This window comes from Pseudomyrmex gracilis, unplaced genomic scaffold (genome assembly GCF_002006095.1).
Source record: "Pseudomyrmex gracilis isolate BER0280 unplaced genomic scaffold, ASM200609v1 scaffold_32, whole genome shotgun sequence".
Taxonomy (NCBI): Eukaryota; Metazoa; Arthropoda; class Insecta; order Hymenoptera; family Formicidae; genus Pseudomyrmex; species Pseudomyrmex gracilis.
In genome coordinates this window covers 76377-103013 of record NW_018020616.1, presented here as the reverse complement: position 1 = coordinate 103013, position 26637 = coordinate 76377, and the positions used below count along the sequence as shown (strand labels likewise).

General features: G+C 37.8%; 1 protein-coding gene across 1 annotated transcript in view; it reads left to right on the top strand.

Moving 5' to 3' along the window:
- LOC109852663 (E3 ubiquitin-protein ligase Rnf220-like) overlaps window positions 1-26637 on the top strand; it is a 149870-nt gene extending 123233 nt beyond the window's left edge. Inside the window, exons 4-8 of the mRNA XM_020424032.1 lie at window positions 20889-21160; window positions 21707-21977; window positions 22672-23159; window positions 24829-24903; window positions 25275-26637. Coding sequence (XP_020279621.1) covers window positions 20889-21160; window positions 21707-21977; window positions 22672-23159; window positions 24829-24903; window positions 25275-25346 — 1178 coding nt within the window. The 3' untranslated portion in view covers window positions 25347-26637. The remainder of the gene's footprint in view (window positions 1-20888; window positions 21161-21706; window positions 21978-22671; window positions 23160-24828; window positions 24904-25274) is intronic.

Sequence of the window (26637 nt, the reverse complement as noted above, 5' to 3'; positions counted from 1 at the left end):
AGAGAGAGAGAGAGAGAGAGAGAGAGAGAGAGAGAGAGAGAGAGAGAGCGAACCGGAAGGGTGGGTGACTACAGAGAGGGAGAAAGAGAAGGGGAGAGAGGCTACACATTCCGAGAGCCTACGAACCAACTGTAATATCACAATCATAACCAGACCCCTCGTCGGCTCGTCCGTCCGTCCGTCCGTCTGTCTGCCAAAACGTCCTCACGCTTCAGCGATATCAAAGAACTGCTGGCCGCTCGTGACGTTTACGGTACGCGCGTGGTATGGCCACCGGTGTCCCGCAACCAGGTAGCGTTTTGCGCTCTTCACCGGCCTCTCGCGGGTTATATGAGCGATGTATATGAGTCGATACTCGGTCGTGCGAATCTTGCTTGCGAAGCGCCAACGACGCCCGGCTTTTGTTAATTAGTTGTTCTTCCGTGATTCTTGCATTCTTGTTAAACTTGTTACACGATGACTCGTTAATTTATCATGTAAATATTTTTATTTCTGACAGGCTAAATAAATATCAATTACAATTTCAATAACGTTTCAGAATTATTAGATTAGTTTTTTTTTGTTTTTATCAAACGTATGTGGTTTTACAATAAAGAGCATTGGTAACAGTCGCAATTGTTACTTTTCGCATAATCTCATTCGTTTCGCGAGACTGGAGTTCTGGAAAAAAAATGCGAATACAATATTTTGGCAGAGAGCGATGAATTTTCTGCGACACGCGGAAAGAAAGGAAATAAGGTAACGAATGCCGGGACCCGCGGAATTGAGGGATTTACCGGTCCGAAACGGGTCGTTCGTTCGGCAAGGTGAATCCACGGAAGCTCCCACCGTATCTCTTTTTGCGCCCTTCCTCTGTTTTCCTTTTCTTGACCCGCTGCTGTGCAGCGGGTTGTGTGCCGCGCGAGGTGGTCACCGCGGGATGAGGAAAATAAAGATAAAGAGATGAACGCCGGGGCCCGGCGCAGAACGTACGAGTTGCGTGAGCGTAGCAGCAGCCTGCTTTACGAAGTGGACGCCTACGTTTATTGTCGTGGTATAATATTCTCTGGTGAATCATTCACTATGGTCGAGAATATTTCTCCCGTCTTGGTTTTTTTTTCTTCTCGACACACAGCAAGTCGGAATAACTTGTCATATCCTGCCACGAACGCTCACAACGTTATATACCGCGTGCGAAACATTATGACAAGTCATAAAATGAATCTCTCACACAAGTGTGAAATATTTTCAAATGTATACATTTAACATATGAGAAAAGATAAGACTTACCCGCGTGTGGTATCTAAGTGTGGTTAAAATAAAATCGTATTTTTGTTACTAAATAAACTACAATTAATGTGTTATATTATTTATTATTGTAGGTACTTTTGGAAAACTACACTTATTTATTATATATTTTACGTGCGTATGACGCACAAATATATTTCACCGCAAACTTGATTCGGTATAAAAGTTTTACATATTTTCGAAATTACGTTCCAACTGTTGCGAAAAACAGCACTCGAGAATGTGGATTTGATTAATTTATTTTCTTGTTGTGCGCAAAATAGAACTACGTAGATTTCTTTTGAGGCAATCTTTTGTCTGCGTTACTTTGCCGGGGGTGATAAACATGACTCTTCTCGTACGAAATACTGTTTATTCGATGGGCTTCGAAAATAATCGCTGCAAACCTCACAAGTGTTTCTCGCGTGAACGAGCATCTACAATAACTCGATTCGTTTGGACTACGGAGTTCGTATTTGTGTCCGCTACCACTACTTGCCACGATTCGCACGCGTCTTTATCATCACCCACAGGCTCGCATAAAGCCCGAGACCGGCGGCGTGATCTGAATTCGACACTGAAGAAACAAACGGTACTCATTCCTCACTTGCCCCAGGGCCAGGTTCTTCTTCTCTTCGTGGTTGCTTTATGCGGGAGAGAGCGAGAAAGGCCGCCCCGTTGAGTAAGATATCGCGGACTGCCGGACGTCTTTATGAATATTGGCACGTTGGCGAGCGAGAGCGAATCTTTCGGGTCTGTGGCGCGCACAAAGACGAGCTCTAACATAAGTCGTCCGTGTGCTCCGCGTTTCGAGTTCCACAGATCTTCTTTCGAGATCTCTCGGAGCATAGAAATTATTAGCTGTTTGCTCTGCAAAATTAACGAGTTATTCGACGATTATTCTCGTGCGTATTGAGTTTTTGATAAAACTTTTACGGGAATCTATCTCGACCGATAGATTTTGTTATCGCGATATAATAAGAAAGATTTTTGATGATTTTAAAATTAACCCGAAGCACACGGATAAGAGTCGACGGGGATGAGCAATTGTGCGGAATAAAATCAATTCAGATAACGCTAAAAAAAATGCAAAGTAGTATCACCATATTTTTCGATTGAAAATTCGATGATTCGGAGATAAATCATGTGTGTCAAGATCGTTTATGAGAAAAAAAACCAGTTCGAGAAACGATTGCGAGAGGCGAGAAAAAAAATAGGACCCGATAGATCGGTTCTTTTTCGGGACGAGAGGTGGCTACATCAATGTCAGAAAGATTACAAAGCGAGCTGCGAACTGAAATTGATAGCCGCCTTGTTCGCGCTACCACGTGCACGTTGCACCCGGTTGTATGGATGGAACGGAGAACGGAAAAGAGAAGGAGGATGAATTTCTCGGCAGGAAACGAGCACTCGGTCGGATCGATCGATGTAAAGACGAGAAACGTCGGGGCGAAGCGATATAAAAGCAGAAGGGCGTGAAAAAAAGAAGCTGAGCGGAACAACATCTCCGTAATGCGAATGAGGGATGTATTGCAATTGAAACGGAAACTGAGTTGGCAGCGTTACAAGAAACCATTAAATCACTGAAAGACACTCGTATGTAACTTCAGAAATCATTTGTAGAATATTCGCGTAGTGTTTGATGTGTTCATTAGTTCACGTTGTTTGTTGTCGTTATGGCAATAACTAGCTCTACTTTCTACTTGTTGCGTTATCTTGAAGAAAAAATTTGATTCTTTACATTATATCGCGCGCGCGCGATATGTGTGTAAGCGTGAGAAAAATCAGAAACTCAATTAAATTAATATCTGTTGTGTAGTATATACACATATATATTTGTCAAGTTTCATACACTTAATGACCCAATACATAGACAAGTTTTGCAAACCGTCTGTGACACTGCATGCTAAAGAACACTTCACTTATGCGCGCGTCCCATTTTTTTCGTCACACAACACAGTATTTCCGCGTCCAGGCGGCGTAAATCGCCGCCACTTCTCGAGGTACTTCTGGAGATGACTGGAGAATGTGGGAAGTGGAGGGAGAGAGCAGAAGACGGAAATCAGTTCGGCGAACTGTGGCCCCCGGGTCCTGTTGTGTAAATGAGGGATCGTAAAGAAAGCTACACAGTATCAGCTACACACCTCGGATATACCTACCGAAACCGCTGGCTGGGACCCCCCATCGCACGGTCTCCCTTAAATCACGGCTGTTTGTAATTAAGTGAATGAATGGCCTGTATCAGAGTTAATATTTGCGACATGACGTATGACGGTGCCACGGAGACAAATCCCTTATATATCACCACGCTTTATATAAGTGCTCTCCCCTTCCTACGCCTCGCAGCCCCCTCTTAACGGCTGCTGCGAGCACCCATCGATAGCCCGGCGATCGTCTTGTTCGCTCGCGTCGCAATTTATCTCGCTATGAGCGATCGAAAGATCGCGAGTAGTCTTTTCCCTGTTGCGCCGTGTTGCTCTTCGCTGCTCGTGAATCGTGCTCTCGGTTGAATGCAACTCCGACTTCTCCGAGTGTTAAATTATAGTTTGAGAAGTTGAAGAGTTTTTTTGGGGATTTAATCACTTGAGCAAAATTATCTTCTAAGGTTAGACATTTTTGTCACTTAAAAGTGAAATTTCGGATATAAAGCTTTTTTTTATACATTTTATGAGTATTTTATTGTATTTTTAGGTTATATATTTCTCTTCATCTTTTTCTAATTTCTTTTGACATCTGGAAATTTATAGAATTCTTAAAATCTTTTGACGATGATGTTTTCTAGTTGAATTCTTATTCTATTTCTTTCTCTCTTTTGTATTAATTTTCTTGTCCTCTACGGAAATTTATTACTGGTTCGGTCAAAATAATACTTTATTTCGAGTAATTTAGCAGTGATTTTAACACTCAAAAAACAAGTATTATTTCGACCGAACCAGTAATAAATTTCTATGAGGGTCTACAAAACTCATTTTAAACTCTTAGATCCTTAGAATTTTCAGCGATCACATCTCTCCCGTTCCTGATACAAGCCTTAGTCTCACCACCTGAGAGCTCGCTTTATGCGCTCTTATCGACATCGACGTCGTCCCGACGAAATCCGGCGCGACGGGAGTCGCTTTTCCTGTTTCTCGTTACGGCAGGATTTACGCAAATTCTCGGGCGATAAATTCATTTCGACGATCCGCAATCTCGAGAGCGAATCACCTCGGGCGAACGAGGGGAACGATCTATCTCTCTCTCTCTCGTTTTCTTCTTCACGTGCTTGGACATGACGCGCGGATTTGCGCACGTGTCTGCGTGCGTGCGTGCGTACGTACGGGTGGCCGGAAGAGAAGAGGATGCAGGAACAAGCACGGCGGAAGGCAGAAAGGAATGTTTATATGAAACGACCGTTGGCGGATGCGGTGACGCGTGATTCTGCACATCGGCCAAAGGAAAGATTACCATCACCCTGCTTTTTCCCAAAACTACTTTTCTCTCTCTCTCTCTCTCTCTCTCTCTCTCTCCTCTCTACCGCGCTCGTTCCCTTTCTCTCGTTTTCTGAAACGCTCTAGATATTCCTCTATGTGTGCGTGTGGTGCCGCCGGAAGATTCTTTGATATTAAGCGCGCAAGAGAGGGCCAGAGGGTCGACATTGCGATACCCGCTCGACGGATGAACAAGGAAAACAATGGAATCAACGGGAAATTCGGGATCCTGGATGTGTTGATGTTGGTCTTTCATGTCTGACATTATTTATTGAGCTGTGATTTATTTATTTTTTTCATTCGATCAGCAGGAGAATAAATTTTATTAAAGTAGTTTTATTTAATTAGTTTGATTTGTGTGCGTAAAGTAAAGCTTTTCCCAGATTAAATTCACATATTGCACATTGCTATCTTCTTCCAAGACAAAGAAATCGAAGATAAAACGAATTACACTTCAACGTCTTATAAGATGTGAATGTTTTTCTTACAAGACCATGCATTGGCGTATTGAATGCTCGTCTCAATCGCATGCTTCTGGTTCGCGCAGCCGTCGCATGTCCTGACTTCTTCTTTTTCTGTCGATTCTCGCGCCGTTTCAAAGCGACGAGAACTCGCGCGAGCGAGATCCATAAATCTTTTTTGAATTACCAGACGACCGGTAAGGTCTCCTCGCTTGCAGTGACGTTTTTGATCACAGTCTCTCTCTTTCTTTCTTTCTCCTCTTTCTCTTTTTCTCTCCCTTTCTCCTTCTCTCCCTTCTCCCCGTTTTTGTCGCAGGGTTGTAAAAGTGAATTAGGCGATCCCTCTAGTTTTTTCGTCTTGCTCTGTAACGTGTCTTCGTCCTTCGCTTTCCTCGTGTCATGCAAATGTCGTTTTATGTGTAAACGCGCGACGTGAAATTCACATCGTGCGACAACTCGCGACAAGATATTTTTCCGCGCTCATGTCCTTCGAGGATGTCTACGAAGGATGAAAAGAGACTAGAGAGAAGGGAGCGACGAGAAGCAAACTCCGTGTCGGGAACAAGGAAAGATAAAAGGACAACGAGCTTACGGGAGCTACACGCCGGAGAAGTAAACGGAGGAGCCAAGGATACTCCGGTATGCATGAAAGGACTCTCGTACTTGTTCGGAGAGCCTCTTTTGCACGAGTTGCACTTACCGAGGCGCACCCTCCGCGCGTCCTTATATCCGTAACTGCCGAACTTATGACATTGTATGTAGCATAATCTGCAAGCAGACAATCCACGGCTACTGCTGTCGTCTACGAACGGGAGAGACTTTACAGGACGCGTTAACTTCCTATTATCTCGACTGTTACGCCACTATCCGTATTTGTGATTTTATAGATAATAAGAAGATATCAGGAAAAAAAATTAAAACTTTGGTTTGAGAAATTGAAACGGAAGAGAAAAGTGAAAGCACAAATAATATTTGTAATAAAAATGAAGCTAATATTTATTAAGAGTTTATTTAACTATATACAGTTAAATCAATATATATATATATATATATATACATATATATATAACAGTTAAATCAATTGATTAGATGTATAAAAAATGTTTGGTTAAAATTAGAGAATATAATATATATTTAAAACAAACAAAAACAAACAAATAAACAAATAAATAAATAAAAGAAATATAATATTTAAAAAACCTTAACATCTACATTTTAATATATAATATACATATGTACATATGTATAGAGATATATCTGCTGTTGAAATTTATTACAAGACAAAAGTCAGTAGCTGACAATTTCGATGATTATGCGAACGAATTAAAAAAGAAAATGAGGAAGCGGTTGGTAAAGATATAAGGCGCGATAGTAAACAAGATTGGAATATAACTCTTCATATATTATTGCGCGATGATTGCTAAGTTTTTTTATTCTAATATCAGGCACACGTCTGTGACCGCGCAACATTTCTTGTCTCTTCAAACATTAAAATACATCGTGTATACAGGTCCTAACTTGAGTATTCTAAATATCTCGCTTATTTTTTATGATAAGAGGAAAGGGTCATTATTTAGTTCGAGGAGACAAGTACTGTAATAAACAGAAAAATTTTTTCAAGATCATATTTTTTAAGATTTCAAGGTCATCGTCATTTTTTTTATCCAAAAGTATATATTTTTATCTTCGCGATATGATAGGCAAGGTCAAGACGAATCCGAAAAGGTCTTGTTTATTACAGTATTTGTCTCCTCGAACTGAATAATGACTCTTTTCGACATCCTTCTGTCATAAAAAATGAGCGAGATATTTAGGATGCTCAAGGTGAGACACCCTGTATGTACTGACAGTTACTTCGGTGTTTTATTGTCTATTTTATTTCCCATAAACCGCAACTTTCTCACAAGTTGCATTGAATTGCTTTAAGATGCGTCTCCGAGTTGCAGCGTGATGCTTAATGCACACATTGCGTACGGATTTGAAGTTAAGTAGCGACGCTTTAGAATTACGTTGAGATTTACTGCGAAGTGTTTTCTTAACATGTTTCAAATCTTTATCGTTTTCGCTTAGAAGCTAAACTTCTTGATATTTTGTGAAACTTTTTATTATGCAACTGTATTCTAATTCGCTTGACAGATTTGACATTCGTTACGCGTGATTAATTCAACTAACATTCAATTAGTTGTTGGGACAATGTTGAAGGGATGCAACGCGGTTGTCTAGAACACGTCGTTACCATTCCACCGTTACGGTCCTTTAAACCAGCTAATTGTTAAAAACGCGCGCTTCCACTGTGTTTTCGCGGCTTAAGTTATTAATGAAACGAGCATGCAGTGTTTATGGTATTATAGGCGCAAGGAATTCCTTTAATTGAATATAACTTTCTTGAGTCTCTGGTCTTTATAATCTTGTCTTAAAAATTCTTGTCGAATATTTCTGTATTTTTAAATAATCGCGCGTGTTTAATGTTACAACAGAGACGGAGGTAAATTTTTTGCACACAATAATTACTGAAAAATTTATATCTTGCAAACAACGAGTCGATAGACTCATTTAGAAAAGCGATAATTATTGACGTACGCATAATATTATTTTTTAATTATTAATCGGAACAAATAAATTGTATTGAGTGCGGCAATTGTGACGTTGTCTTTCACTTTGCTGACTCGGCGGCGTGGGCACTTGTCCGGACGATACTGATCTTTTAATTGAGTGCTTCGCATTACTCAAACACTTTGCGCAAAAAAGGTGCCAAAGCGGGCGAGCGGTAGGAGATGCACGACTGCGTTAACGCAATATCCGGCGTAACAACGTAAGTATTAACATACAAACGAAACCGACAGGCAACTCGCGGCCCAATTATAACATGGAAATACTATCTGTTGGTAAATCACACGGAGGCTCGCTTTTTTCAGTCCTCACATTCAGTTATTCTCAGAAACTTGTAAAATTGCGTCGCAAATAATGTGCCAAATTATTCGCGATCTCACATTAATGAGAGATTTCGCCATAATTGCATCAGCAAAGTCGTAGTTACAAGAAAACAATGTGAAATTTTATAAATTCGACTTCCAGTGCGCGCGCGCGCGCTGAGGACTCGAAGATGCGTATTATCGCAAAGAGAAAATAAGCCAAATCATTTTTTTCACAACAGAGAATTCAATTTTCTTTTTATATATGACTGTAAATGCATCTCTCAAAGTCTGCCAGTTATTCAGATAAGAGTCTGAACGATTTCGCGATTTATTTTTCTGATATAGCGTGTCACTCACTTGGCTCCGGGGGGCGAGGGGGAGGGAGAAAGAGAACGTAAAAACTTGCTGTTATAAAAGAACCGGCTCTAAAAATACGCGACGATAGCATAATTGGTAAACTAATTGTTCCCGATCACTCCGTGATTTTAAGTCTCGGCGACTTATCGGTCGCATATCAGTGTATGTGTGTGTATGCGCGCGCGCTTGGAAGGTTTTACTGCTGACAGTATAATTCTGATGCGTCCGGCAGATGAGATGCGACGAATATGTGCGTAGGTTGATTGGCGCTGACTGACTGGTATAGTTAAAAGAAACCAGTTCTTAAATATGTCAGATAGGATCGTTTGAGTCATTATCGCGGGCAGATATCTGATCTACGTGCTTCTTTAGAGCCACTCTGCTCTCGTAGTAACAACATATCGTCCATGTGCGACGTAATAATTTGTGGGAATATCTTTCTGCTTTTATTACGTTCGTTTTCTCTCGAAATACTTTTCATCGCGCGTATATCTCATGCGCTGTACGAAGTAAACAGCGTCGTGAGCATTAAACTTGTAAAAAAAAAAAAAAAAATCCGCGCGATTATTTAAGCGCTAAATGCGAGACTCGCAAGAGCCTTCGTCAAGACGATAATTGTTAATCGTCGATGAAATTTCCTTTTCATTTCTGCGGTCGTATATTAGAAGTCTCATTAGCCATCCCTTCTTCTCTGAATCCCGCGCAACTCTTGCACAGTCCGCGGATCCCGCGAGGCGCGTCCACTTACTTAGTCTTCTACCTGCAGCGACGAGAAGCGTCTCTTAAGGCGCGCAAGGTTATTAAAAGCGCATTCGCGAAACGACGGTGAGAATCTTTTAATAACCACTAAACGCTAGGATTTACGCACGAACTCGCTGAAAAGGTAATATTTGTAAACTCGGATCTCGATGCGATTGTACCGTGCGTTTAATTAAATAAACGACTGCTCGTCGTATATGATAATTAAAATCAAGCGAGACAAGGCATCGTATATAAGAGAGCTAAATAACAATAATGCGCACCAACAATGCGCGACTGTGATTAAATCGCGTTATCATGATTCAAAACTCGTAAATCAATATTAGTACAGAAAAAAAATATCGCAGTTGTATGAAACAAAGGCGCTTTATAACGTGACGATGCCGCAATTTGGTAATTTTTACGACACACAGTATTATATTTGCAATAATTTTTCAACAAAGTATATCTTAGACTTATTAAGCACTCGACCGGCTATAGCTTTATTATTGTTCGTAAATAAACGAGTTTTGCGGCTACTCTCAATGTAAATCCAACGTTTAGTGCTAATTAAATGATCATTAACCTTCGCGAGATTTGCCCGGGCCCGGGGTAATAATTGCCTCTCGTCGTAATGCGGGGCCTTTAATGCCGAGTCTCGATAGCCGGCACCTGTCGCTGCGGGGAATCACGATGTACAATGTTACGCCTACAGCCGATATTCGTATTCAATTATCGTCCTGATTGTAAATCGCATGAAACAGATTATAGCGTTCGAAGATTTCAGACGTTCGAACTAATCAAACTGTCCGAATTTCCCCATGTCAACAAATCTTTCTATTGACCCGAACGTCTTTTGATAAAAAAAAAAAAATAAACTAACTTTAGATTTTTTTCTAAATGCTATATCTATATAGCACAATTAAATAATTTTGTGCAATTACAGAATATTTTTTAAAATGATTTAATTTTTTAAAAATAAACCACATACACACAAATCTTTCTCCTGAAGCGCGTTATTATGTTTATATTGTGTTTATTTTCGATCTCTCTACCGAACTGCGGTTCTGTGTAATTCATATTGTTTAAATATGCATGTCGAAAAAATCCGATATTGTCCTTTTCCTGTGATGCGCGTCTCGTTGCTGTTTGTACAATAAATATTAACGTATTACCGGATTAATTCCATGGGCAATGTCGGACTTTTTCAATAAGCTTTACGAACCATGACGAGAGCTTTTGTGACCGCGTTTTAATTGCAACTATCTCGCTTTATCCAGTCGCGCGAAGAACGAAATATTCACCAAAATTTCTTGAAAATTTCGATCGAAAAGTGTCTGTTTGATTAATTCTCGTTTCCATTAGTGGTCTTATTTGCTTGAAATTTCTCTTCTAATTGTTGGGAACATTCTGATTTCAAGTTAACAATAATTTAATCCGATGACGCATAAAATGGAAGACCGATCTAATGGTAGATGTAATTGCCATCGTCGTTGAAAGAGCGATTAATTATTTTCGTCGGTTGCCTGTTGGTGCAACATCCGTGCGCTCGATAACACGTTCAATCTTGCAGAACTGCACGTCAGTTGATTCCATAATTTTATTTAATCATGCTCTTCCTCGAAACTTTGCCAGTGTGGCTTTTGCCATTATCGACACGTTCGAGCGCGACACGAGTAATAAAATTTTCAACAATGGTAAGAATACAACAGTGCAACAGATGATGTAACATCTGAAAATTCTTGTTCCTGATTGAAGTAAATTGTATTTTTTTGTTTTATATATGCAGAATGTCTGAAAAATTCTGAACGCATCCGAATTGCGAGGTTAGATTGATTTAATCTGAACTGAAAAGTCATGTAAACCATTTTGCACAATTCGCAATAGTTATTGAGTGATTAATTAGTAAGTGTGTGACCCAATGAACGCGTGAGAAGCGATGGATCCGAACTCTGTAGGCGTGTATGATTTTCGGTTGTAAAAATCAGCTGATCAGCAAGAAGCTGTGCCACTCGCTTGTTTGCTCCGCATAAAGTAAGCGATTTTTATATTCACAACTGAAAATCATCACACACCTACAAAGTTCGGATCGTCGCTTTTCACGCGCTCATCGGATCACACCTATTAATTAATCACTCAATAACTACTTATTGCGAATTTTGCAAAATGGCACAAGACTTTTCTGTCCAGATTGACCCAATTTATTTTCACGCTTTGGCTGTGTCAAAATTTTTCAGAAACTCTGTATATTAAACGGAGATTAGTTAAAATAATTAAATGTATATTATATTTTTTACTCTTATTGGTCTTGGAAAACTATTTGTGAACAAAATATAAGTAATATATATATTTCTTAACAATACACATCAAACGATACATATTTCTTTAATTTTAATAGAATTCGACACGCCTAAGTAAAAGCAGCGAAAGGGTTACGCGCGAATAAATCTCTCCCTGACGAAGAGATCACACGTGGAACACGCACGTTCGTAGGAAGGGTGGGGGGATTTGCTCGACTTGCGGACCCCATAACCCACGCCGTCGTTGAGACGACAACAGTTGCGGTTAAATGCCTGACACCCGGTGGTCGTTTTCGACTACGTCGAAATTCGGCTCCGCGTAACTCTTTCGACTGCGGCACAGCTCGCGGAAAGGGATGGCGAGACCTCGAGGACCTGCGCTCTCTCAAGGGCGAGCTCAGTTATTTAATTAAAACCGGATTACACGTGGCGGCGTCGTTACAAGTACCTACCGTACATCTGTAACCGCGCCATCGATATGTTATACTAATTGCTTTATCCGGATTAAACACGCGTAAATATTGCACCGACCTCAGAGCAGACTAATTATACCTGCAGCTTGTGTATTTCGCCGGCTCAAGTTTTGACAGTCGTGAGAGTTTTTCGAAACGAGCGCGCGCTCGAAAAATCGAAGGGCACGATTTTTATCGTAAACGCGTCGCATAATACAATAAAAGAGAATTTTTTAATTTAATCAATTGGTTACATTAAATCTTGTCTTGAAAAATAAATAAATTGTTAAATATGTGTCCGCATTAATTGAATTGAACAAATTAATTTAATTAATTATCTCATTGCGATGAAATGTGTGCTCCGTTTGCACTTAAAATACCGAGATCGCGATTATTATTAGTAATAAAAAAAAAAACCAGCTCGCAAAGCTTGCAAATTCAGATCCCGCTTTCGCACAACGCGCGCTCTTCTACCCCTTTGTAAGCGTGACGCGCGTTGGCGCCCTTCGAGTTCGCGTTGATGTTCTCTATTAAATCAAAGAGGCATTCAGAGAGCGGCCGATGCGCCGGGAATTCAAATCGGGACCATAAACCCCGGAGAAGCTGCTCGAATTGCAGCCAAATGTCTCTTGTCCCGCCATTACGCATAAACGAAGACCGCGAATCGCCATCGCAACGTTAAAAGCAAATTCTTTCAGTTTCGACTCTTTGATCAGAGAGAAATGGTATTACAGCAGTATACGACTTGAAAAGTAACGGGTAACCAATTACATAAAAAAATGAGCAAAATATTACAAGTATGTTTTAAGACAAATAGTCTTCTTTGCTTTTTTTTTCGCGCGAAACACCAGTGCAGTATGCGATTATTTTTCCAGTCGAAATCCACCTCGCTCGACAGACTCACGACGAGGGTGTTCTTTTCAATAAAGGCAGGAAAACGGAATATCGAGTACAGTAACGGGCGCGGACATAAATTTGCGAACGCATCTAATTGAAAGGGGAAAAAGAACAGAGTTTTTTTCCGGCGATCTTCTCCGCCGTTGCGAGGACAAAGAGGCGAGACGGTCGCGCGCCGCGTACGGTCGGAGATAGAAATACATGGGATGTACACTTAGATGGAAAACGAGTATCGAGAGGGAAGAAGGCAGCAGCGCGCGTTTGCTGGACTGTTCCATGGAATATGTTAAACTGTTTGAGAATGTCGGAACATTCCTCGGGATAAACGACGGGAGGAGAGCCAGGAGTGTGGCCAGGAACGAGCGTTCCCTAACAGAGAAACGCAAATTTCGAGTGTTACATACGTCGTTCCACGCGATGCTTTCTGTACGTGTGTTTTTCTATTTAACTAATTTTTAAAATGTCTCTCTCACAATCTAATCTATTTTCCATTTAATTTCAAATTTTTTTACGAGAAAATGCGTAGGTATAATCGTTTTACACACATACATTTTATTTTTTTTAGCATCTATCAAAGATGATTTCAGTTATTCAGTTCGTAAAGCTTTTACGAAAGAAAACATACATATCTCTCAAATATAAACATATTGTTGGTGTGCAAATTTTCCGATAAGTTTTTTAATATTTATGTGAGAAATTTAACGCTAATTATATGAAAAGAGAGTAATATTTATATATTAATAAAATATTCTTTTGTAACTTAACGCTCTGAATAGGAAGAACATCGAAATCGAAACATTTGCGTATATTAATTGTAATTAATAAAATTATTGCTGGAAAATTTGCATGCTAACAGCGAGAGATGTTAGCTTTTCATCGAATTTTGTTGATCCTTATATAAATGTTAAAACTTGCGAAAAGATTTTGCCAACTCTTAGAAAAATTAACTTTAAAACAAATTGTACATTTAAGATACAATATTTTATAATATTTTTGTGATTTTTTCACGTAGGTATTTATAGATGTGAATATTAAGTTTGTTACAATTGGTGAAACACAAATATCATCGATTCAGATTTGTCTTTAAATAACTATCAAGCGTATGACCGGAAATATTAGATTTCACTTAATCGATTTCATTACCTTACAGCAGCAGGTTGACTGAACATAATTGAACACGTTTCTTCGAATAGATTTCGATCTGCAAAAGGATACTTAGGTGTTCTATCTCTTCAGGAAGATTTGAAATGATCGACGTTTAATACGATTGATTAGCAAACTCGGAATATATTAAATCATTCAGAATACGAAATCATTGTCTTTTATAGACTTTCGTTTGCTATTACAAGCAACAAACGTATGCTACCTGCATTTGTAGAAAAAAAAAAACCAGAATTACACTAATACTTTGTTTTAAATTGATGTAATAATTTTTATCATTGCGAGAAAAGTTCGTATTAATTAACGTATTTATTAACTTTTTGCGTCTGTAGATTAAGTCTTCCAGACTCACTCGCGTTTCTAGAAAAAATATTAGGTTTTTTCTTGTAAACGCTTATATCTTCGAAGCTACTAGAGATTTTTTCAATCTGTTTTTTTTTTTTTTTTTTTATTGACGCAGAATCGCTCAAACTTTCGATTACAAAAAAAGAAATTTAAAAAATATTGATTTTTCGCGGAAATATTCGATCTTAAAGTCGCGTGGGTCTCACAAACCGAGTCTGCAGTACTCATAAGTTGTTTTTTAGGTCTGCAGACAAAGGGTTAAAAATGTCGACACACACACACATAATGCACATGTATATATATTACGTATATTATCTCAATGTACAGAAAATGTACAAAAATATTTAAGAAGATTTACTTATTGATATCATCAATTGTTTGTTTAATTATTCTCCGTAATTCTTTTTCTAATCCGTAACAGTGTGACGACATTTTTGATTCTTAAAGAAGATCGTTATGACCTTATCGCCGTTATCATCAACGGCCGGAAGAACGTTGAAGGGGGTGATTCGCGTTTAAGGACCTCCGTCTGCTGACATAATTAACGGAAGCGACGTCGTTTTCTCGTGGAGTGGTTCGCGGGGGTTGTGAAAATAAAAAGAATCCGAGGTGGGAGAAGAAAGAGAAAGAGGATGCTGTCGACAGCTGGCTAAGCCGCGGTTCTTTCGTATCTTCATCTCGTTTATTCTCCTTGCAGTGCGCCTTCCATTCTCATTGGCCTCTTCAGGCTCTATGTGTCTGTGCTTTATGTCTTATCGTGCGCGCGCGCACATTGCTCGTGAAAATGTTTTCACTTCTATCTGCTACGAAATTCGCGTAAACGCGACATACGACGACGCGTTCTTAGCCTTTTTTTGGAAAATTATTTTTTCTTTGCTTCTTATTCTCACACGAGTGTGAGCGTGAATTCTTCGTCGAAAAAGTGTAAGAACGCGTGACGTCTGCGTGTGACAGTAAACGTGTTCTAAAACGTGTTATAAAAATGTCTTAGTGTTTTTAACGTTTAATTGTTCTTATAAGAAGTCTTGTAGGAAGTAGATTTGACTTGGTTTTTTGCTTGTTCACAAATTAAAGAAATTGGAAACATTTAGTTTGTAGTCACCAATTTTGCGTACTTGTGTATCTGCACAAATTTATTATTTTTAAATTATTATGTCAAGATATAATTAAGAATATACTGACAGATTATATTCATACTGTGCGACACACAAATCCCACACGCTAAAAATGCCGTATATTCTCAACAAGTTACATGTACAAGTTGAACAAAGAATACAAAAAAAAACAAGTGTTTGCATCTTGTTATACTCCATCTTTTTATTATTATTTATGTGTAATTACATATCGTGAAATAACTGCAAAGTTTTTCATAAATTCTACAATAATCACTTTCTGTAATAACGATATATATTGCGGTACTTATCACGCTGACAATCGACTAATCTGACAATGACTTCGCTAAAATAAATATTATAGAAAGCTGAAATCACAATATATGTAACACAAAAACACGTAACAAAGTGATTGCGTGCAAATTACTTCCACTCTTACTATTTTTTCTGATCTATGCGGCATAACATCTGATATTTGACGCAGCGCAAATACCAATATATTACCCTGTATACAATATTTTTTTGACGCAATCACGGTTCTTGCATTTATAACGACAGGTCAAGAATAAATAAATAAATAAATAAATACATATATATATAGGAGAGAGACAAGAGAAAGAATGTTGTTTTATATTCCAATACTTACTCTGTTGCAAATATTCAATTTTATATCTTTCATCTTTTTCTATTTCTTTTGTTTATCATACTTTTATCATTCTTATATAAATGCAATATTTCTTTTTCGTATTTTTATATAGTTAGATACTTAAAAAATTTTGTATTTTACCAACTTTTTTTCTTAATTGTCTCCATTCTTTACTTTTGATTGTGGTTGCCGGAATTTCGTTTGCTTGCTTTTCTTTTTCTTTTCTGCAACGTGTTTTGTTGCAAGTCTTTTCTCTTGAATTAAAGGACAATACTTCGCTGCCACCTTCGTCCCTGGATCTTGTTGCGAAGCTATCTCTCTCCGGCCGTGACCATAACTGCGCTATCATTTACACTTAGTCCCCTTTAAAGCGACACCAGGGTGGTCTCGAGATAGAGCGGTCGCGTATCTTTAATTAAAAGAGACGCTCACCACTCACCCCGTCTCTTGTGCCAAAATAAAAAAAACGCGGTCGTGTGTATAGAGGGTGTCGCGATATTACAACAGTGCGCAAGTCAGCTCTGAAAGGTTTGGGATAAGTAAAGAATATTACACTGTTTTTAATAGCTAATCAAGGCGCACAGATAAGATTTCCGCGCGACTCGCTGTCATGCGGAATATTCATGTTCTTTTTTTATTTACTATGTATGCTTGTTTTTCTATATAATTTATTCTACGTATGTATTTTTCTCTCTCGCTTTCAAAAGTACGTGAAGAGATTTCATTGTTGCCTCTTTTCCGCAATGCTGATTGATTCCTTTTTATGTTCTTTGTATAATATTTATTTATTTATATGCAAAATGTATAAGTAAATAAAAAAATATCAGACGATGATGACTGAATTGCGAACCGAACAATTTTTCTCCTAACGCGACTGTTCTCTTTTCTACATCTAAGATATGTCTGAGATCTTTAAATATCCGCATAAAAATGTCATAACTATAAACAATGCGGACACAAGCGTGAAAATTACAAACGCGGGTTATAAACAATATATCAAATAATGTTGGTGTCCGACAGAGAAAATCACGACGGAATGATCCCATTAACGAAATATCTAATTTTCAATGATATTTCCATTTTGCCATATATCGCAATAAGCTTTAATATTAAAGCATTTTATTAAAACGTAAAATATTAAAACACTGTAATGCGTCCAGTACGGCTCGTCAAATAGTGGCGTTCGTGTTTGTACTGCACAAACGTTTCGTGCGCATTTGCAGTCTGGAATCAAATTATATCATTTCTGATCCTGCTCTCTAACCGCGGTCAGTAAATATATTCCACATTCGAATAGAAATTTAAAAGACATCGACAGCTAATATCGACGATATTAAAAAAAAAAACATTTATGCTAGAAACATTATAAGAACAAATTATGAACGCAAGGTTGTCGAAAAAATACGCAGACAAATAATGTTTTTTGCTAAATGTCTCGTTACTTTGTTCGTTTAAAACTGTGTATAATTACTCGACTATGATACTATATGAAATAAACAAAAAAGATAATAATTGCTTCGCGTCTAATACTTTGGCAAATAACATTTTTTTGTATTTACGACTGGATAATCAGTAGGTATCTCACAAGTAACTTGTTACAATTTCTAATACGTTGTTTATCGAATATACATTATTTTGTGCGCATTTATTTGAACTACACAAAAGAGTTACATATATTTATAAAGGAATTTGCTGGTAAATTATTTTCCAGTGATCTTGGTAAGTATACTACTTTACATGCAAACAAGCTGTCTATCTTTTCTTTCCGGAAACCGCGAGAACATCGCGAGTCTCCCCGTCTATTTTTACAAGTCGTCCCTCGAGGGTCAAGATTTGTGAGGACGAGGGATGTTCCCGTCTTTGCGCCTTCGACATGAAACATTTGTCGCGCGATCAAATTCTCTCCCCGAGCACGACCGTGTTATTTTTTGTCCAAATAAACGAGCCAAATCGCTCAAATTGTGTTACATGAAAAAAAAAACTTGATGAATTAAAAATTTATTTGCCATCTGACAGAAATATGTGTTGCAGTTTTTTTATTCGGCGATGTTCAAGTTCTTTTTTTTGTCATTAATTTTCATACATACTCGATCTGTTAAAAACACTCTTTTATCAAATACATTAGATTAAAACAGAATAGTAAAATAATTAAAATGCAAGATTAGAGAATAGCTTATTTGAATGTAACAAACTCGCGAAAGATACGACGATTATTTTTCACGGGACTCTGGTTTTTCGAGAAGCTAGACTAAGGCGTTGTATCGTCAGAAAATAGCAGCAGGTGCGGGCACTCAGCAGAACGTTTATTTTTGTACGCTCTATGGAATTCAAGTCGGGAAGTAATAATTTTTCCTGATTCTTGAATTCCCATGTTGCATTTACGCGTTTCTTGTAAGATCCGCGACGTGTGATTTGCAGCTGCCGGCGCATTTTCATTCGCGAATAATTCGTCAATTAATGAAAATAAATAAAAGACACTTTCTTCGAATTATCGATAATTATCGTTAAAGAAACGTTTTAATCGGCAATTAAAGCGATCGAAATAATTTGTCATTAGAAATCAAAATTATTTTCGCTCAAAGTTAACAACGGCTTGCTAATTAAAGCTTTCAAACTGCCGCGTTTGTCACCGTGTATTTATTACCGGAAGGAAAGACGCAATTTTAAACGCGATAATTCAATTAGCCGTTTGTTCTGACATTGATATAGTCGCGTAAGTAGATACGCTTACCTAACTAGATTTCCGAGTTATGGTTTGTCGATCTGTCAAATCTATTCATGGCCGTTTTCGGCAGACAAAGAGCAATCCATTATTACAAGGAAATTTGCAATCGAGATATTAATAACCGTTGTATTAATAACAAGAATAATTTTGCGATAATTAGAAAATCATTCGAGCGCGCGAGGATAAATGTTTTATACTTTTTTTCTCAAAAAACATTTGTTGATATATTGTGTACTAATATTCTAATTCTAATTTTTATATTGTTAGAAAACTATTTTATTATATATCAAAAAACCATAACTTTATTATTTGTGTTTTTATTAAAAACTTGAAAACTTATTAGATATTAGATATTACAAGTAATAAACTCTCTGAAAAAGTTTGGGGATTATTCCATAGCATATCATAGAGTTATTAGTTTGCAATAACTAAGTGAAAAAAAAACATGGTCATAAGGACGTAATACCTAATGACTTGTTTGCTCCTTCCTATTTCGAATCGACTCTATCGCGTCGTCGCGACGTTAATTCCGCCGCCGGCTTCAGTTATTTGATATGGAACAGACTGCGATTATCATTCAGGAATTGCGAAACGCATACTAAGTACGTGTATATACATTATATGTACTTATGCATTCTCGCATTGCCAACATAACTACACTATTTTGTTGTGAATTCTAAATTTCTAACCAATGTGTGTGTGTGTGAGAGAGAGAAAAATATGTATTATCTAATTATATCGTATCGTAAGATAAATATCCGTGTCCTCAAACGCGATTTTTATAAACACACAAACTTACTGTTTCTTTTCGTAACTGTTTCTTCTTCCGCTCGTACAGTTTGACTACACACTCACATATAGGATGTCTGAAACTTTCTAACATAGTCAAAACGTAAAAATAGATTGGATCGTTTGGAGCGGGAAAGACAATTGTACAATTTGTGCAAAATTCGCAATAGTTATTAAGTGTGTACAGTTTCCGTTTTTAAATAGAATTTCGCGCGTTATACTCAGTCAATAAATTAGAGAGACCCGTGGATGTAATTATTATTTTTAAGCGAACCATTGTGTTTAGGTTTCAATTTAGATTTCGATTCAAACAAGTCGCTTTTCGGAGCCGGGCGAGAAGCGTTACACGCCGAAATCGATCATTCGAATAAAATGCGCGACTTGATCAATCAAAATGAATAATTGCCATCTTGTTCTTCTTCTTTCTGTGTTCTAATGTAAATATTTTATTTAAGAAATATATTTACTCCCGGTGTAGAGAAAATTAGTTTTCATACTTTTTCTTATATACAATACGATGTTAGGAAACTAGCTCGAGATACGACCGATCAACATGATACACGCAGCGAAATACGGCATATATCTGTCCGCGAACTTTCCCTCATCGAGTTTACGCATTTATCTCAGATTGAGCTTCGACGAATCAAGAGGGACGCAGACGACAACAAGTTTTCACAATTAAATTAACGCATTTCTATGCGTATATGAGCGATTATGTGCGCGCAAATAAGCCTCGGAAACAGAAGTATCCCGTTGGATTATTGCGCGGCTGTTTGCACCGCGCTTGTTTTTCCTTTCTAATCCTTCCTTCTGGATGTTTTTCTTTCCATTTCTTTGTCTTTTATTTGCTGTTTTACGGGGCAATAAATTGCAAGCAAACGAGCCGCGGCGCGCGTTGACTTACGACGATGGTTTTCGTTTCGCGGCTCGTTTCTGAGCTTAATGCAATGCGCGCGCGACCCTAGAAGCCAGAACTCGACGACTCGTTGCGGAAAGTAATTACGACGCGAGTTGAATACTTTTTAAATCGCGTTAGTCGATGTCTTCCGTAAGAGACGGAGCGGCCAGCCATCAGTGTTTCTGTTCTTTCGTTGCAGTGGTTGTATCGACATCAAAGACGTCTCTTAAGCGGCTTAATTGTCAAACAAGAAGACATTTCTCTCTTTATCTTCTTGTTGCGAACAAGATGCTTCTTATTTGATGCACGTAACAATTTATAATTTTCACGGGTACCTTTTTTGTTTTTTTGGCTTATAGGCAAGAAAAAATTTCCTTCGGATCCACCTTGTTGCCCTGTGTGTGGGGTAACAGTCAGGCCGCAAGAATTAGAGCAACATTTTGCGCAAGAGGTTGATCGGCTTCACAAGATCTCCTCGACGCTCTCACGACCTCGACCTCCGAGATCGACCTTGCCGCAGACGCATCCCCAAGATCTACCCCATGGCCCGATGCTACACACGCCATCGGCAGCAGACGGCACACCGCAAGGCAGATGGGAGACGTATAAAAGAGTCAAGGCTAACAGACAGGTTAATGCATTGTGCTTATATCAGTCATATATTTTTACAAATTTTTTTTTATTAAAAACTGTGGTTTTGTTGTGTACCTATTCTTAATATATTGTTATTTATAAAATAATATAAACGGTTATATATATATTTTTTACTTATATTATTATTGCAGAAGAGACTACATTTTTTCATTACATTTAGATTAACATTAATTACATTAGAACGTTGATAATGGCTGTTTGAAGCAAACACGGATATTGGTGTGTGTAGTTGTAATATTAGTTTATTGAAACAAAGTCGTATAAAACGTTTTCGACCTTCGGATTAGGTCTTTTTCAATATATTTAATCTATGTAGTAATGGTCATCAATAGGGGTGTCAAACTACAAGTTCATGATGTAGGAACAAAAACTTGACCACCACTTTACAAAGTAACAAAGCGACTGAGAACATGCTCTCAGCCATTATCAACGTTCTTATATTTTAACAAATTTTGAAGCTGTCTACACATTATTTACTTATTAATTACATCTGGATTAACAGCGATGTATTGCTTTTGCGCAGGCCAGAATACGCGTTAAAAATCGGAAGCGAAAAGCAGACGAGGCGTCCTGTCCAGTTTGCAGCGAGAGACTGTCGGGCACTCCGGAAGAGTGGAATCAGCATGTTGACCGTTGCCTGAACAAGCAGAACAACGGCAATCCGACCGGGCAGAACGCGAATCTTGACGAAGAAGAGGTCGACGTCGAAGGTGATGCCGAGACCTTCGAGGAGTATGAATGGGCCGGCCAGAGACGAGTGCGCGCCACTTCCTTGCTCGTCGGCGGATTCTCCGGTAAGTCATCGGTTTTAAAATTACATTGCAACAAAACCACCGTAAAAATATGCGCACAAAAAAACTTACGGATATTATGAATCTGTTACTGCTCACGTATTTGCATAAAAACGTCGATTTAGAACGCTTAAAGTCTGTTTGCGAGAGAGAATAAAATAAAAAATACGCAATATAAATTATCGAATTATCTGAATATTGGATAATTACAATTTGTAACCATACACACATGTTTGTGTCGAACATATGAAAGACGCGGAAGCATTTTGTTTGTGATTACAATGTAGAACAATATAAAAACAATATGTAGTAGGTTATAAATATGTAAAAGATTTTCTCTCTTATGTTTTTTTTATAACCAGAGTATTTTTTATTTAAATGTAAATTTGGAACAATCTGTACCAGCGTTTCCATAGAAATGACATATTTTGCAATATAGAATTAAAACTCTCATCACATCTCTCTCTTTTTTTTCTGTGTGTGTGTGTGTTTAATCTTTCTATTGATTTCTTTTTTTATTTTAAGAGAGAGTGAGAAAAAAAATATGTCGTTCTTCAAAATATAAAAAATATTGATATCAACTGCGGTTTCGGTAAAACAGTATAAAAGAAACTTAATATTATCTTATCTATAGATGAGAGACAAGTTGAATTATTATTATTTAGTTCTCTTTTCTATATTTCAACATCCTGTGCAGTCACCGCATTAATAGCTCGGCGGTCCTTCTGCTTTGCAGCCGCGGGTCTCGCCACCTCGTCGAGCAATCGCCCCGGTGGCGAAGGCGGCAACCAGGAGGACGAGGACGTGGACTTGGTAGTCGACGGCGACGACGCTACCGAGTTCGGACCGGCCCAATATTCGGAAGCGGATGTGGTCGCGCCGCGGATCGACGGTACGCCACGCGAGCAAAAGGAACGGGATGCTCTTCGCGAGGCCGTCATTTCGCCGAACGCGCCGCACACACCACAGCAATTAACTCCGGACTCCGGACTGTCGGCGCAGGGCCTGGTCGAAGTAAAGCCGGAGCCAGGCGCCGCGACGCCCGTCAGCCAGCAAAACGATCCTGACGAGGGTGTCTCAGCGTCGCCCAAGAGAGAAACTCCGGTCGTGGAGGCTCTTCGCGGCCGTATCCGAGAGCTCGAAGCCGAAATGCGCAGCCAAGCCTTCAAATGCCTCATTTGTATGGTGAGTTTAACGGATTTGATCTATGCACATATATAATGTTTAATATTTGCTCACAAATAATATATTATAGAGTTCGAATCTTTTCTACAAAATAACAATGTCACATTGCGAACTGCTGCCTTGTTAAATTGTTGAAATTTTATGACACGATTTATTATTTGAATAATATACTTTAACTTGCGTTTGTTTCAGAAAAAATAAAACAATCGTAATAATACATAAAAGTCATATTTCGAATTCGGAAAAACGTGATTATTGTCCAGCCGCAAAAATTATACCGATTAACTTTCAAATGTGGATATAGAGCATGGTTATAATTAAGTCTCAAATTAAATTACACACTTTATTAAATTATCGACACAATAATACTGTAATTAAATTATTGATATAGATGTGTCGTTTTTAATGCGAAAAATCGAATCAAACATAACGAAAAATAGTCTGGAAAACGGCACTGTTTATTGTATTTCACATTATTAAATCCTTATCGTGTTATACATGTTATTATACATTACATTTATTTTGTCGCGTTTTGTGTCCTCGTCCTGGGAACAAGCGCTTTGCGACTCGTAAATAATTGTGACGAGATATAAAAGCGGCGCATAAAATTCGACCGTATTTCCTATCCGCGCAAGTGACGTAATATGTAGATCGACAACTAAATTATTCCTTCAACGCATTCATTTAACCAAGTAACGAAGGAACGTTACGTTGTGTAATATCGTCGTTATTAGTTTCCATCGTTGACGTGATACTTATTACCTGCCCCCGACTTCTCGCTTTGTACTTTGTTATTGTGCGCTTGCCATCGCGAAATAACTCGTCGCCGCGTGAGATAAGACGGCGATCTTGTTCCTAGCGTAACGATAGTAAAATGCTCATGTGTATCGACCGCACTCGTTATCATCCAAGATAAATAACGGACGTGTTCGCTGATCTAGCGGAGGAATGTCGTTTATGTAACGCAAGCGATTACGAGCAAATAGATTTTAAATTTATTCTTTTATGAAACTCAAGAAAAAGAGATAGATAAACGACTGATTGGACTCGTGATCGCGAGTAACTCTTATCTTGTTCATCGACCATGCCGTACGTGTTGCGTTTTAGTGTCGCAACGGCAAGAAATCAAATACCAGATACGATTTGACCGCACTTGATGCGACTTCATCTTAATGTAACGGAAAATCGAGATACTCTCTTCCCTTTCGATCTATGAATATGAAATGTAACAGCTTTCTTAGCAATTATATTAACCTTTCGCGGACAGACTTCAAAAATGACTTACGAGAGTCAGACAGACTGGATCTATGAGACTTACGCGACTTTAAACATCTCTGCGAAAAATCAATATTTTTTCAATTTTGGTTTTCGAATCGAAAGTTTGAGCAATTCTGCGCCTATAACAAAAACAAACAAATTGAAAAAATTGTTAGTAGTTTTGAAGATATAATCGTCTAAAAAAATTAATTTTTACTAGAAATGTTGATGCGCAATTTTTGAGTCTGGGAGACCAATGTCTGTGAGCGAAAGGTCAATGATGATCTGTAGTTAACCGAACTAAAATAATAAAATAAATATCTTTATATATATTTTTTATTTTGATGTATATATAAATAGATAGAAAATGGATTTATTATTTATTTTTGCCGTTTTCACGTTTTCATTTCAGGAACAATACAAAAAACCAGTCACTTCAGTCTGCTGTTGGCATGTACATTGTGAACAGTGCTGGCTACACACTCTGGTGAGTTTCAATTTTATATTACAACATAAACAAAGTTTTAAAGATATTGTTCATTCTTTTTTTAATTTTTTTAAATTATGATTTAAACCAGAAATTCAGACAACAGATTCGAGAGATTTCCATGTTCGGATTATTTCACTAGTTCGAAGAAGAAAGATTTTGAATAACTCGAATAATTTTGACAACTTTTTTTTATGGTCGAACAATTGAGATTGAAAGCTTGAAATTCGTGCAATTCGATCGAGTTTTTGAACGACTGAAATTACCCAGCATTATATTTGAAATGTTTATTTGTATCATCAAGTTCGTCAGAAGATGACTGTAGTTCCGAAATTCGTCGCGAACCGAAGGGTTTCTTGCTGTTGTTGCAGGGCGCGAAGAAACTCTGTCCTCAATGCAACATGATAACGTCGCCGTCCGATTTGCGGCGCATCTACATGTGAAGGAGCCGGTTCTGGTGTCTTTCAGGATCCGCGACCAAGTGAAATCTGGGATCGGCCGTGCAACGAGCAATTATTATCAACGAGCGTTTCACGCTCCCTGTAAATATTTGTATATGTTTCCGCGTTACATAAATTAACACTTCCCAGAATTAACACGTGTTTAATGTATGTTAGTGATAGTAAATTGGACTTTGATAGTTATCGACTTACCAATTAAGTGTCGCCCTTCAGGACCATTCGACGCAGTTTTCGGCGCGATCACTACGTAGATTGTGACCGTATTCGTTAAAAAAAAAAACAAAAAAAACAAAAAAAAAAACAAAAAAAACAAACCGTCCTTTCTCGAAGAACGATGAGGTTTGCTATTTTACGCTTTATTTACATGTGTTTATTTTTTTCTTTTTTTTAAGTTATTGATATTACAAACTACAAACGACTATGTTTTTTGTGTAAAAATACTGAGTTTTATTTATTAATTTGTTCTCGGCAATTTTCTTTGTATTGCTGGCAAATATTATGGTGGCATTTAATGCGTACGTTCTGATTTGAGGAGAAACTTTTTTATTTTGAGAATTTTTTTTATATTTTAATAATTATTTTGATATTAATGGATTTTTCAATTACAAGAACGCTTAAAACAGGTTATTATTTTTTAAAAGCGTCAAATATAATTATTAACATATAATATAATTATTATCTTGTACTATAAACTTTTCAGACTGAAGTATATACATATACATACATATATATATATATATATATATATATATTTATGTATGTATATATATGTAAAAGCGAATCATCGTTTGTTAAACATGCGACAAAACTTGCGATACACAAGCGATATCTATTCTTATCAACAAAACTCTTGTTGTACAATCTCCACAGTATCTACGTTTCACAAATAAAGTTAAAGATTCTTAAGCGAAAGGATAATATAAAAAAAAGTAAGCTAATTGCTGTTGACCTCACATTGCATTTCCTCTTTTTTGATCGAAATAATTTGCAGTTACATGATTGTGATAGATTTCCTTGAAAGGTTTTGTTTTTCTAAATGATCCGTTCTTCCTCTTCTTTTTTGTCTGTTTTGACGACATGTTGCCAAAATTTTGAATCGCAGTTTCCGTGTTGAAAACAATCGATATTCTTTCGCGACGAGATAAGAAAATCAAGAATTTATCAATGTTCCGAACCAGTCAATTTTCGCGCTACACACCAGAAAGTTAATGTTAATGTAACTACACATCATAAAAATACGGATCAAGAAAAAAAATAAATCCCTCGATCGCTG